This window comes from Olea europaea, unplaced genomic scaffold, assembly GCF_002742605.1.
Source record: "Olea europaea var. sylvestris unplaced genomic scaffold, O_europaea_v1 scaffold393, whole genome shotgun sequence".
Lineage (NCBI taxonomy): Eukaryota > Viridiplantae > Streptophyta > Magnoliopsida > Lamiales > Oleaceae > Olea > Olea europaea.
The window spans coordinates 610,825-625,204 of record NW_019258828.1 but is presented as its reverse complement, the minus strand read 5'-3'; the positions used below and the strand labels follow the sequence as shown (position 1 = coordinate 625,204).

The following is a 14,380-nucleotide window of genomic DNA, read 5'->3' as shown; positions in this document are numbered from 1 at the left end:
CCGGACTAGTGGGCGTGGAGGAGATGAATAGTTTTTTTTATTTTTATTTTTATTTTTATTTTGTTTTTAGTTATTGTAAATATTTTATAGGATTAAATAGCAAAGTTATCCTTTTACTTTTTTAAATTGGTCAAAGTTTAATTTTTGATCAACTAATAGTTAAATAGATAATTTTTGTTTGACCTCTGCTGCTAATTTATCAAAGATTTAGGATTTTTGTTAGCACAAATTGAAGGTTGAAGTAACGTTTACAAAAAAGTGAAATATTAGACACTATAACTACAATTTTCCCTTTTTTATTGTACGATATATCAATTATAGTTAGTAAATAGAAAAAGCATTAGTGAAGTACGTTACAAGTGATATTATGGCCCCGTTTGGTAGGGATTTTTTGTCCCAAAAAATTAATTTTTTGACCGTTATTTTACTATTCAAGTCGTAATTTTTGACTTCTTCTCTCACATGTGGACCCCACCTTTCTTCTAACGGTCAAAAAATCAATTATCAAAATCCCTATCAAACGGGGCCATAATACAGAAGTGATTGATAATAGCACAATACATTACAAATTATATCACATTTGACTGTATTAGGATGTAAAGAGAAATTCAGGGTTGGATTGAGAAACCTTTTCACGTAGTGTGATTATAAATCTCCAACTTATTTAATTTTGTAAATGTTGGTCCCACGTGTTCGAAAACTATCCATGTGGACATTAAGAGCCTATTCGGTAGTGATTATAAGAATCGACTTTTTAACCGTTAAAGGGAAAAGTGAATCCTACTTATGAGTGAAGAATTCAAAAGTAATGATTGGAATAGTGAAATTAACGTTAAAATTTTGATTTTTTGGAGTTACAAATTGGTATCACTGCAAAAACCCAATCTTAAAAGAGAGTTGGGTAAGATCACATCCAAGAGAGGGCGGCCACGTACCCACCAACCCCTCGCACACTTGGCCTCATCACACTATATGATGGTAACCTCGTTCTGTGATCGAGAGTTCAGATTCTGCGCCACCGCCTTCAGCCACTACACCCACCACTTGCTCACCCCGCCGACTTGTTCCGTCGCTCTCCACCGCTAAATACCCATCCAGTTGTTGCTGAAGAGAGCAAATGGCGAGAAATTGAGAGTGCAGAATACAAGCAATGGATTCCGCTAATAACGTTGTCGCGCCATTTGTTATGAAGACATATCAGATGGTGAATGATCCAACGACGAATGGAATTGTTACATGGGGAAGAGGAAACAATAGTTTTCTTGTTCTGGATCCTATAGATTTTTCGCAGAGCATCTTACCGGGTTACTTCAAGCACAACAATTTCTCAAGCTTTATTCGCCAGCTCAATACCTATGTGAGTCAATACTTCGCGAATTGTAATAATTTCATATCATTATCTAACATTATCTTATAATTATGAACAAATATGAGGACTATAGTAGACAGTTACTAATTTCAAAATGTTTTTGCTCTGCCTATTTGCCAATTTCCAGAAATTTAGGGTTTTAAAGCTTCAGAGTGGATGACACATGTTGATATCGGGATTCAAGTTTTCAGTCATCCATATGAAGAATTGTTCACGAATTGGTTTTTCACTTTTTACTGTGAGTTTAGGGACAATAAGCTTTGGTATCTGCCCTGTGGCCTGTGGGAGATATCTTTAATTCACAATTTTCTTTTAGTTGTAGCCACCCCTGAATCGAGATTTCTTTGCTGATTCCGTTGATTAAAACAATTTCTTGATGAACATATTATTGTGCAATTTTTAGAAACAACTTCTGCATATGCATAATGTTGCTGATATTGTAGCTTGAATAATTTATTCACCATAATCTGAACTCACTTGTAGCCTTAAATGTAAAAATATCATTAGTCTTGATTCTCACCTGAGTTCTGATTCACCAGGGTTTCAAAAAGGTAGATCCAGATAGGTGGGAGTTCGCAAATGAATGGTTTCTTCGAGGACAGACTCATTTGTTGAAGAATATATCGAGGAGAAAGAATGCTAATAAACAATACGTTTCGCATCATAAACACAAAGAAAATGAAGATGAGGAGCTATTTATGGAAATTGAAAAGTTAAAGCAAGAACAGAAGACCTTAGAACAAAAGCTTCAAAGCATGAATAAGAGGCTAGAAGCAACAGAGAGGAGACCCCAACAAATGTTGACTTTTTTGTACAAAGTTGTCCAGGACCCAGAGAGTTTACCTTGCATGAATCTTGAAAAGGAAAATTTGAAAAGATTGGATTGTAATAACATTGAAAAGAAAAGAAAGCTCATTACAAATTCAGCTACTTCATCACATTCTTTATCAGGAACGGATTTGTCGAGCTTTTCTGTCAAGACTGAGTACGAAAAAGAAGGTGCTGCACAAGAAGAAATATCAAAAATGCTCTCCCCTGATGCAAACTTGGACATCGACAAGGGTTACAAGTCTTCTTCATCGCTGGAGGCATCATCCCCCGAGTGGTTGCGACAAACATCGATTATTGACATGCCTGTTATCAAGCAAGAACCTGAGAATTGTGTCACGATTTCTAGTTCTTCGACAATAGGTTTGTCTGGCGGAAGTGGCGGATCGATAGTTCCACCACCAGTTAATGGTATTGCTTGGTATAATAAAAGGGGTGAAATGAACTCAAGTTACCCTGAAGGGGTTGTGGATAGGGAAGATGCCAGTCAGACTCCGCCATATCCATTCTCTCTGTTTGGTGGTGGTTTTTAGAGTTAATAGTTATTCTATTTTCCCTTTTTCGTGTAATGAAAGTTCCTTGTGTATGTATTTTACATGTACTTAGACATTTCGTATGTATTTTTTTCATATGTATGCTGTAAATACTTGTCATAATTACCTTGTGCAATTTCAATATAAATAAGTTTTAGTTAGACCGTTACACAGTCTGCCCACCCCTAAAAGCATGTTAAGTATGGAGCATTAGATCATATTGGATAGTATTGTGGATGAGATTTGACCTTCTTTTTCTTCCTCATAAGGCATTCTCGTGATATTATTATGAATTAATGTTTTGTATAGGGGATCCTGTACAAAAAGATATACACGTGCCATGCTGGTGGCACCTGTATTGTTGAATTTTTTTTCTCGTTTTTGCCAACATCCAATGAAACTTTGTAAACTTCCCTGTACACAGCGTTTCTCTATTAATATTTGGGGTTTTGTGGGGGGGGGGGGGGGGGGGGGTGATTGCATATTCATTCAACTTTGTTTGGATGCCATTAAAAATGGTGTGTAATAGCGATGACTTCCCATGTCTTCAAATTTCCCTTTGTGACAAGATAAGGATGCTTTACAAGGTTGCAGGAAGTATAGTACAACAAAAGAAAAGATTGTTCCTTAAACAAAATCAAGATATCCTCTGATGAAGGCATCTCAACCTTGAGATAAGTTAGATTCCTTTGTTGAAACATATATCTTTACACAATACTTTCTTATTATTAAACCTATAGTACTTACTCATTAAGTTGAAAAAGGGTCTTTTCCCACTTTTCTCTATCGCTTTCGTTACAAAAAATGAACCCAATGATTGATCCGGGAACTACTGAATTTGCGAGTTTCATGACAGCACAGGCAAGGAACATTTTCACATTATAGTATTATCTTTGTTCATTTTCACATTTTCCCGATATCAGGAAGTTTTGTCTGAATATTTTCTAGTATCGAGAAACATGTTAATCAGTTTGTATGTATTCAAGAATCTCGGTGCAACTGGCTGCTGAATTTGAATATGTGAATTCTTTTTGAGAAAACAGATCTTGATGGTGATGAGGATTAATCTTGACTGCAATGCTTGTTGCAGAAAAATGAGAAGAATCCTTCTCAAAATGAAAGGTGACTTATGTTAGTGAATATTTTCTTCTGATTGCCAGTTAATAACTCGATACTTATCTATTCTCTTTTTCATTGCATTGTTCGAAGAAATTGAGACGCACTTGATAGAGAAGCAATATTGCAGGGTAAGCGTCTGTGGAAGGTTCATTCCAGCAGATGTAGCGATAAAAATAAGGAAGAAGATGAAGCGTAGGGTCGAGATTCTGGACATTCAAGAATACAGCAATATGGAATGACATACAGAACAAATGCAAGTCCAAATCCCAGGCCATGTCCTAACACAGCATGCATAGAATTTTCTGAACTTATAATTCCATTAAACAAAATTGTGCACATATTCCAAGACAGAATGACAGAAAGAGACACTGACTGATCCATTAGTTTCCAAAATATAGTTGTAAATACGTATAATTAATAGATGATTCCTGAATTCTCTGTGCAGCTGCAGTTCATAGATAGATCGATCCCTTTACATAGTGCATACAGTTTTTGCATTTATATGATGACATTGTTTGATACAGTTGCCCAGAAAATCTGTGTTCAACTGTATTAAGAATCAATCAACAGTTACAAACTAATTACAAACTAATCATGGCAGTAAGACTTGTTTGGTTGGCTAATAAATTTTGATAAAAGTTGATAAAATTTGCGTGCCTCATGTGAATTTGAGGAAAAACGTGTGTTAGAAAATAGAGACTAACATGGACTATATTTAAAAGTTTCATAAAATTCATGTTTGGTTTAGATAAAAATTAATTTTTTTAGTAGATTTTGATAAAAGTCAGTGGAATATATGTTTAAAACATTGTGGATTTATGAAATATATGGTTAAAATTAATTTTTGACTTTGATTTAAATTTTAATGTAAATTTTTAATTGAACCAAACGTGCTAAGTTTGTATAATCTGCTACGTTGGATAACTTGCTAGTTAAAATACAAACCCTTTTTCCAGGGAAAACACGTTTTGTAAATTACATCCAAATTTTAGGGAATCAAATCCTTAAAATCCATTCTAATTTAACGTATAAAATTATTTCACATGAAATTTTTGTTTTTCACATGAAAATTTTGTAAGTTTTCAAAGGTGGAGTTGTAGTAGGGATCACATTTGGCTCGAGCCCGATTCAAGACGAGCTGAGCCGACTAAGCTCGGAAAATTGTCAGAGTATGTAACTAATAGAATAAGAAATTCAAAGTTCAGTATTAATTTTATAACAATTTTATGTTCAGTGACTAAAATAGAACACTCCCATAAATTTGGTACCAAATAGATTTAGCCCAACATAGAAATACAAAAAGAGAAAATGTCCATTTTTAAAGATGCATTTGAAAAAATAGCCAACATTTGTAAGATTTTTGGGAAAATAACCTCTTTTTTCTTTTCTTTTTTTAAATAAATAAAAATATTCATAAAAATGACCCAAATATGAGCTATATCCAAAATCCTTCACTTTCCCTAAAAATTACTCAAATTGACGACATCTACATCTCCATTCCACCCATTTCTTCTTCTTCACCCCTTGGTCAGGTTAATTATTTGAATAGTTCTGAACTTTGTCAAGTTTACTATTTAATAACTGAACTTAAAAATGTATTTTAATAGTCGCTGTACTTTACCAAGTATTATTACTTCATAATTGAACTTAAAAAAGTATTTAAATGGTCATTGAACCATACACAAGTTATTGATACATCACTCAAGTGGGAAAATATGTTAGGTTCAACAAACAGCGTCGACTTGAGTGATGGATGGACAACATAGTGTATAGTTCAGGATATTTTAAGTTCAATTATTAAATAGTAGTACTTTGTAGAGTTTAGTGACCATTGAAGTATATTTTTAAGTTCAATTATTAAATAGTAACACTTAAACTACTTCAGTAATAATTGAAATACATTTTTAATTTTAATCCTTAAGTCCCTCAAATTGACCTCAGTGAAAGAGGAAAAAAAATGAATGAAAAAAGGAAACAAAAAAAAAAAAACCAAAACAAAAAGTGACCTATAAATCAAAGAAAAATAGAACTTTTATTGATGTCTATTCTGAAATAAATGGACGACATTAGTCTTCATTTGAAAATTTTGCAGCCTAGATAGAGGATATAGAATGTTAGATTGGCTCTGAATGATTTGCGAAGTCGTTAAATCCCTGTTCATGCAAAACTTGTAAGTGTACAGAATCATTGGCAACTAATAGATTTAAGCCCCGTTTGGTACACATTAATATAAAAATGAGAATGGAAAGTCGTTAGGGGCCCTACACAAAATATAAAAAGTCAAATATGGTGATTTGATGTGATGGATAACGATCATATTTTTTATTTTAATAGACAAATAATGGGAAACAAATGAAGGCTTAGTGAGTTGAGAGTATCACCCCACATGAAATAAATTTAATTCAAATTTACTAATTTCGTATGAATTCGAATTATATAAACAAAAGTAAATTTGATTAAATTAATTTAAGAAAAAAGTAAAATTAGGTTTTTATTTTTATTTTTTTATCAACCATGGATGATTGTATTGGATTTAAAATTCGTCTGTTGTTATTTATTTCAATTCTTGATTTATAGTCCAGTTCCTTTCATGTGTTCTTGACAATTGATAAAGTTATGATATGTAATTATCTTTTTCCAAAACAAATTAAATGTATCCTCACCACAACCAAAATCTAATCCTAGCTTAAATTTGAATGGTTAGAATGCATTAAAGTTTAGAATATTTATATGATTGCACATGTGTTAAATGTAATTTCTAACATTCATTGCCCATATATTAATTTTGTCACATTCTAAACTTATTGTGAGTCTCCCAACACTGCAACAAGCAACTAATTATCTAATTGGTGGCCAAACAATTAAATAAAGCAATGGGTATGGAAAATTAATCAAGAAAGGCAAGAAATACTAAACTACTAGTTTTGAATTAGAAATAAAAAAAAAAAAAAACAAATAGAGTTTATCTTCATCCAATGCAAAAACGGATCTAACCTCACTTATTAATATATAAATTACAAGAAGAATAATAGATAAGTGTCACCCGAATCATGAAATAATTCAAAAGATGTTGATCTTCAAGCCTAAGGTTGAATTCTTTAAAATCTTGATGTAATTGAGCTTCAATTTCTTGCTAGGGCTTGATCTCCTCTCTCAAAATACAGTAATTTACCCCATATTTTTGATGAATTTGATTATACTATTATGTATGAAGAGGCAAGAGATGGTTTTTTTTAATCAAATAGAGTTTATCTTCATCCAATGCAAAAACGGATCTAGCCTCACTTATTAATATATAAATTACAAGAAGAATAATAGATAAGTGTCACCCGAATCATGAAATAATTCAAAAGATGTTGATCTTCAAGCCTAAGGTTGAATTCTTTAAAATCTTGATGTAATTGAGCTTCAATTTCTTGCTAGGGCTTGATCTCCTCTCTCAAAATACAGTAATTTACCCCATATTTTTGATGAATTTGATTATACTATTATGTATGAAGAGGCAAGAGATGGTTTTTTTTAATGTGTAGCCCAAGTTATGCATTCATAAGAGCCATAAATAGGTCAAAACCGTGTTCAATTTAGGTTCTAAAAGGTTTAAATCGTAAAGGAAGCTGCTAATTTATCTGCGAAAATAGCCTTTGCATGTATAGCCAAAACAACTGCACTGGTGTTGTTAGGCAGCCCTCGGATTGGAAAAACAATGTCTTGTGCACGCCTAAACTGGCCCCCGATCACACTCCGGTTTGAGAGGTCGTTCCTAAGCAGATTTCAATATTTTTATCATAACTTTTTTTTTTTTGATATCCGATTGAGGTGATTCAAAGTGTGTTGAAAAGATAATTCAAGGGAATACAAGTCTAATAGACACACAATTTTTTCCAATTCGAATGTTTACTAATCAAAAAATGGGTCTCAATTTGAGATAAAAATATGAAGCATAACTTCTTTGGTTGGATGCCTAAACTGGCCCCCGATCACACTCCGGTTTGAGAGGTCGTTCCTAAGCAGATTTCAATATTTTTATCATAACTTTTTTTTTTTATATCCGATTGAGGTGATTCAAAGTGTGTTGAAAAGATAATTCAAGGGAATACAAGTCTAATAGACACACAATTTTTTCCAATTCGAATGTTTACTAATCAAAAAATGGGTCTCAATTTGAGATAAAAATATGAAGCATAACTTCTTTGGTTGGAAATTAATTTGTGAAAATACTTTCACTATATTTTCACTCTTTTGACCTCCAATTGCACCCAATTGATTATATGTAATCTCCAATCATCATTTGATGGTCGTTTACACTTTGATTCCCCAAACATTGGATTTCTTTCGTTTTTACCCATTTCTCGTTCATTTCTTCTAATTCCACCAATTTACATAGAGTTTAATCTAACAAACATAATTAATACATAATTAAGCATAACTTATCAAATCACTAATTTAATGGTCTAGATAAGTATATAAAATATACTTACCAATCACCAACTAGCATATCCCCTTCATCAATCGATTCATTCACTTGAATTATCAACTTGTTCAGTTCATTAGCCATTTCTTGTTGATGTTTGACCTTTTGGTCTTTTTGTTGTTGTATATTTTTTTCCTATAGTGAAAAATACGTACAAAGGGTATTATTCTTAGACTCCAGTCCTTCACATTCTAAAAACAACTAGGATGAGAAAGATGATGTTGGCAAAGGCATTGTAGTGGATGAATCCAGCTATGAAAATTTTGAATGATGCTAAATGTTTAAGCATTGGAGCAATAATGCAAGTTAGAAATGGCTTTTGTTCTTTTTGTCTCATTTCAGTTTGAAGTGCAACATGTGGCAGCAAATAGCTTCTGAAATTTGTAAATGACCATTAAAATGTTTAAACTACTCATGAAAAAATTATTGAGCCAAACATCATCCGTAGTTTGGCTCTATAATTATTTTACCTTTAGCTTCTATTTTGAACTTGCGAGTAATGAAATCTTTTCACAGGTATATTCATTCTTACAATTAATGAAATATTTTTGTGCTAGAGTCAAAAGAAAAGAAGAATAAATTTAAATCAATACCAAATGTTCATACGAAGAATAATAAATATACAAAGAAAATAGATGAAAAATAATTTAATTTCACTTAACTTATGAATATTTTTTTTCATTTACAAATGATTTTTTCTCAAATTTATACTTATTTTTAATATTAACCAACTAACATGCAACGCATATTCACCCCACTTGTGCCCGTCGAGGCATAGCCCAGTGGTGCAAAGGATAGAAGTGAGGTTATCTCACACCTTGCTAGCAGCCGCAGTGTGGGGGTTCGATTCTTGAGACATAGAATTGGACTCCTTGTAGGCGCAGTGTACAGTCAACTTTTGTTCCCTAGCATGTTGAGGCACATCCCGCAATTTACCTCCTTCACAAAGTTCTAGGGGTAGGGCGGTGGAGGCCCTCAAAGTTGGGGTCCAACCTTTTTTTTTTTTTTTTTGTTCCCCTATTCACCCCACTTGTATTTTGAAAGATGTCAAGTCATTAATTTGCAACTTTAGTCTCATATGTAACTAACTATGAAGCGAATTCAAATCTATACAAATGAGATAGATTTGAATGTTAACAAAAATATTCATCAAGTGTTAATAAGTTATTTTCCTAATTAATCAAGACTCCGGCTCGGTCACGCGAAATTACCTTCATGATTATTGATGATGAATGGCTTACGCTGTCGCCCCCGGTTTAGTGACATCTCAGGTTATTTCCTGTCGGATAATACACTTTTTTATTATTCTTTTCTTTACATCTTACTAACTCCATAAAAACTACCAATGGAGCATACACTAAAAGCAATAATTATTCTCCAGATCAATTGATAGCAAGTGCTGCTTCTTGAGAATGGATACCCAAAGGAATTGTCCTTTGATTGAGCAGCTACCATCACTAGCACACGATGAGAGTTTGGTGGAGTAAAAAATTCTAGTTTGGAATCATGAATAAAAAATAGCCATGTCTTTTTAAAATACTTCCTATAAAAGAGAGGATGCAGTTGTACTGCTCATTCTTGGGTCAAAGGCTTCACACTAGAATCGGTTTAGAGTTTTACTTCTTTTCATGCATAAAAAAGGTTATGGGTTTCTATTTTCACTTCCAACCACCTTTCTTGACTAGACAAAGCAAAGGTTTATCACACATTATAGTTCGATACTGTTCAAAACATGTTTCCAGCTTTTCATTTTTTCTTTTTTCGCGTTTTGTAGTGTACTCCATTCACTTTTACCTCAATAAAGAAAACCTAGCAGTCGGTTTTCATAATTTCTCCTCTTCCACACAACTCTTTGCTTCTCGTCGATCTTTCGTTGGCTATAATTTTGAGTGAATTTGTGCTAAACATATGGGGTGTCGACGGTCATGAATTTGATGAATCTTTCAGCAGTAAAAAGTGAAGTGCCATTTTTGGAGTCCATCTATGGAGCTTCTGCTACAACTATTCCTCCAAATAATCTTATGGTAGGTCTCACTCATGTTCAAGGAGCGTAAAACAGCACTAAAGGAAAAAGGCAAAAGAGTGCTAGAAATTGGAGTGTGTAAATTCACTCAACATTCATACTCACGTAAAAGAAGTGGAGGAAATATATGCGATTCTATTATCACTTCAACTTCACATGATTTTCAAATGGTTAGATTACATGAGTATATATAGGATTACCCCAACATGAACCTAGTCTTGTACATGTATCTATTTTTAATTACATACTTTCCTTTACCTAAGTACACGAATAACAACAATGGACACAAATGTACTCTCTTTAATTCATGCACTAAAACATTCTAACATTATCCTATTTCCTATAAAAGAGAGATGCAGTTGTATTGTTCATTCTTGGGCCAAAGGTTTCACACTGGAACCGGTTTCGAGTTTTGCTTCTTTTCATATGTAAAATGGGTTCTGGGTTTCTGCTTTCACTTCCAGCCACCTTTCTTGACTAGAAAAAGCAAAAAAGTTTATCACACTTTATAGTTCGATACTGTTCACAATATGTTTTCGGCTCTTCATTATTTTCTTTTCTCTCATTTTGTAGTGTACTCCTAATCGTTTACTAGTCCTCGAGCAAACAAACACAACAAAAAAAGAAAATCACTAAAGAAAAAATACACAAAAATAATTAGTCAGGTTGCTTGTCTTTTTGGTTCAATATTGAGAACATAATGTCACATCTATGAATAGTGTCAAAATCATAGCGCAAGAACCAAACTTCTACTTATTCAATTCAAAACGAGTGTGTGTGTAAATGATCAAGTGTAATGCCGTACATTCACAATTTGGTTTATTCCCCAACCCTCAATGGTCAATTATTTCCGTTCTTCACTCTGAGATTCACACACCCCAAACTTATTTTTCTTTCATTCTCTCGCCATGGTGTAATTCTAAAATTTTGTTTCAATTATGATTTCCTCACACTACTCCAATTTAGTTTAGTTCAACAGGTTACGTCGACAATTCATTCATGTGATGATTCTCCTTATTTTTTAGCGTTTCAACAATTTAGTTTATAATAGATGATTCAAACCCACTAATTATCTAGGCCCCCAAAATCAGTTCATTTGTGCACTTGTATAATTTTCTCCTCTCTTTCTTTCTTTCTCTCTTTTTTTTTTTTTAAACTCAGTTTTGACCTCACATTTTTTTCCTCTTTTTGACCCTAGTAGCAAGTGTTAGGTCGATAACTCCTCGATTTTTAAATGCCAAAGGATACCAAGTTTCAAGAGACCCCTACGAACTTAATAACTCGAGAAAGAAAGGTGCAGTAAGGTATAGTTGAATAAGTACAATGCTTATTTTCTATAAAATCGAAGCAAAATTTACAAGGGTTAGACTCCTAGCATTCAGTCATCACCTAGCTTATATAAAAAAGTCTAAAACACTCCACACAGTCTTTTTCACAAGCATGGAATCACCATAGTCTTAAATTATTTCGTTCACCAATTAGAATGTCCCAAATTATAATGTATACGGTTAAAGGGTGTTGAGATTAATGGGTTAAGGGATTACGCACCTAAGTCATCTCTTTAGCCTATGTGTATGAACCATCATGTTGAGATAAGCAAAAAATTCAATTAAAGCATATGATTCATCCACAATTCATAAACTAGTACATGCTCTTAAATGTATTCATCATAGCCAACAAAACTATCTAACTCACACAAGCATGCAAATTATTTTAACACACTAACACGAAATTAAACATCTCATAATCACACAAACATAAATACTAAACACAAGACGAGAGCAATTAATCCAAATGATTTACCCCCGAACTTAAAATATACATTGTCCCCAATGTGAAAATAAATCCCAATGAGTGATAAGACTTCCCTGAAATCATCAATAGGTCTCATCGCCAACGCCTTGGTGAGATGGGTCCTGGTTGGATGGATAATCACGTTGTTGGAACACACTTGAGAATCTTCCTACAAACAACACAACAAGAATGTTATGACAGTAAATTAAACAATACTAAAACTAAAAATTAAGTAGTAATAATAAAGAAAATGATAGAGCTTGGGTTGTCTCCCAAAAAGTCTTTTTTTTTGAAAAAATCAATAGCTTGACTTGTTGCTATGATTGATTATGGTGGCTCGAACCAAATTATGTCATCCTTGCACTTTGTGCAATTCTCATTTGTGCACCCTTTTTTTACTCTCCATATTTTGATATTTCTATTTTCATCTTTACAAAGAAGTCCACCAACTTTGATTTTCTTTTCTAACAGTTTTGTTGATTAGGTGGTTCTTCTTCATCAATTCTACAGCAACTTTTAATGTTGGAAGGTGGCTTATATTGGGTGTAAATATTGAAATTTCTCTTGCTTGTCCTCCATCCTCAATATTAGCCTACCCTTCTCCATATCAATGAGGGTTCTTTCCGTTGCTAAGAATGGCCAACCTAATATAATTGGAATGTCTTGATCTTCTGGTATGCCCAACACAATGAAGTCTACATGAAATATTAAATTTTTTGCTTTTATGAGTACATCCTCAATCACACCACATGGCCTTGAAATTGTTCTATCAGCTAATTGTAGCATTATTAATGTTGATTTGACTTTACCCAATCCCAATTTCCTGCAAACAGAATATGACATTAGATTTATATTAGCACGTATGTCACATAAGGCATTAATAAAATAGGAATTTCCAATTGAAATTGGTAAAGTAAAGCTCCCTGGATCTTTTGATTTGGGAGGCAATTTGTTCTGCACTCTTATACTGTTTTCCTCCATTAATACCATAATTTCAAACTTCGGAAGCTTTCTTTACTTTGTCAATATTTCTTGCAAAAATTTTGTCTAGCCCAGGATTTATAATATTGTATCAATAAATGAAATATTGATCTGAAGCTTTTTGAGAGCATCGAGAAAAATTTCATAATTTGTGTCTTGTTTGTTCTTCTTGAGCCTTTGAAGAAAGGGAATAGAAAGCACATAAGCTTTGACTAACTTGGTACTTTGGTAGCAGATGTTTCTATACTTTGTACATTTCCAATTGAGGTTGGTGCAGACTTTTCTACCATTTTAGCTTCATCAATCACTTTCTAGTCATCTTTTCTTTCAGGTGTCTTTGTAGTAATCTCTGGCGATTGTACCTCACTCTTTATAGTTATGGCATCAATGTTTTGCTCTACCGACTTCTTTCAAAGTCTTTGTGGAAATGGGAGTGGAGGTACATATACCGACTTCTTTCAAAGTCTTTGTGGAAACGGGAGTGGAGGTATATATACTTTAATGTTTATGGGGGCCCTAGGTAGATCGTTTTCCACTATTCTTATTGCCATCATCTGTTCCTTAGGATTTATCATTGTATTGCTTGACAATGATCTCTGTGGACGTTCTGCAAGTTATTAAGCTATTTGACCAACTCTGTTTCCAACTTCTTGATAGATGCTTGCTGATTTTGAAATTTGGCATCAATCTGTTGGAACACTCTGTCTGTTTTTTGTACATATTGATGAAATAATTTCCCCAAACTTGGTCTTCTCTCTCATTGAACATTATCCCTATATTTGTTGAAATTACGGAAGTCGTTTTAAATGAAGTTTTCTCGTTCCTTCGAAGAAGCAAGCATCAAGCAATTTTCTGTTGCGTGATTTCTCCCACAATTCTCACAAGCTGATCTGGCCATCATTGTATTTACTCCACGTGTTTGCAATTTTACAAATAATTCCAACCTGTTTTGTCAAAGCAGCAATCTGTGAATTGGTGAAAGTCGTACTGTCTAATTCATATATTTCAGCTGCTTTCAGTGGTACCATTCTTTCTGATGAGAAAATTGAATGTGTAGTATCAATTAATTCAAACAAATTCATCCATTACTGCGCTGATTTTCCTATGATTGATAAGCTAACCGAGGAATCCACTTGAGATTTTGACAATGGTGAAAGTTCGATGTAGAAATATTGCACTTGATTTCCAATGGTGATCCCATGATTTGGACACTTCCTCATTAGCTCCTTAAACCCATTCCATGGCTCGCGATAGCTCTCCCA

General features: G+C 33.4%; 2 protein-coding genes across 3 annotated transcripts; both read left to right on the top strand.

The window, feature by feature from the left end:
- The first annotated feature begins 905 nt into the window (after positions 1-905).
- Positions 906-2,899, top strand: LOC111387172 (heat stress transcription factor C-1-like). Of its 2 annotated transcripts, XM_023011712.1 has the most exons (3): positions 906-1,357; positions 1,497-1,607; positions 1,909-2,899. In XM_023011712.1, the coding sequence occupies exons 2-3, from the start codon at positions 1,533-1,535 to the stop codon at positions 2,728-2,730; spliced, it is 897 nt and encodes a 298-aa protein (XP_022867480.1). In that variant the 5' UTR covers positions 906-1,357; positions 1,497-1,532; the 3' UTR covers positions 2,731-2,899. The 2 variants fall into 2 exon arrangements, with proteins under 2 accessions (XP_022867480.1, XP_022867479.1); XM_023011711.1 differs by lacking the exon at positions 1,497-1,607 and having other exon boundaries at positions 911-1,357.
- Positions 2,900-3,359: 460 nt separating this feature from the next.
- Positions 3,360-4,306, top strand: LOC111387178 (heavy metal-associated isoprenylated plant protein 6-like). Its single transcript, XM_023011720.1, has 3 exons — positions 3,360-3,591; positions 3,774-3,852; positions 3,940-4,306. The coding sequence occupies exons 1-3, from the start codon at positions 3,535-3,537 to the stop codon at positions 4,086-4,088; spliced, it is 285 nt and encodes a 94-aa protein (XP_022867488.1). The 5' UTR covers positions 3,360-3,534; the 3' UTR covers positions 4,089-4,306.
- Positions 4,307-14,380: the final 10,074 nt, after the last annotated feature.

What these genes read in the sequence shown, in the direction of transcription:
- LOC111387172 (XM_023011711.1), top strand. Translation starts at nt 1,151, where the DNA reads ATGGATTCCGCTAATAACGTTGTCGCGCCATTTGTTATGAAGACATAT. An exon ending in TTCGCCAGCTCAATACCTAT is followed by an intron (nt 1,358 to 1,908) that starts GTGAGTCAATAC and finishes CTGATTCACCAG; the next exon opens with GGTTTCAAAAAGGTAGATCC.
- LOC111387178 (XM_023011720.1), top strand. Translation starts at nt 3,535, where the DNA reads ATGAACCCAATGATTGATCCGGGAACTACTGAATTTGCGAGTTTCATG. An exon ending in CGAGTTTCATGACAGCACAG is followed by an intron (nt 3,592 to 3,773) that starts GCAAGGAACATT and finishes TTGAGAAAACAG; the next exon opens with ATCTTGATGGTGATGAGGAT. An exon ending in AATCCTTCTCAAAATGAAAG is followed by an intron (nt 3,853 to 3,939) that starts GTGACTTATGTT and finishes CATTGTTCGAAG; the next exon opens with AAATTGAGACGCACTTGATA.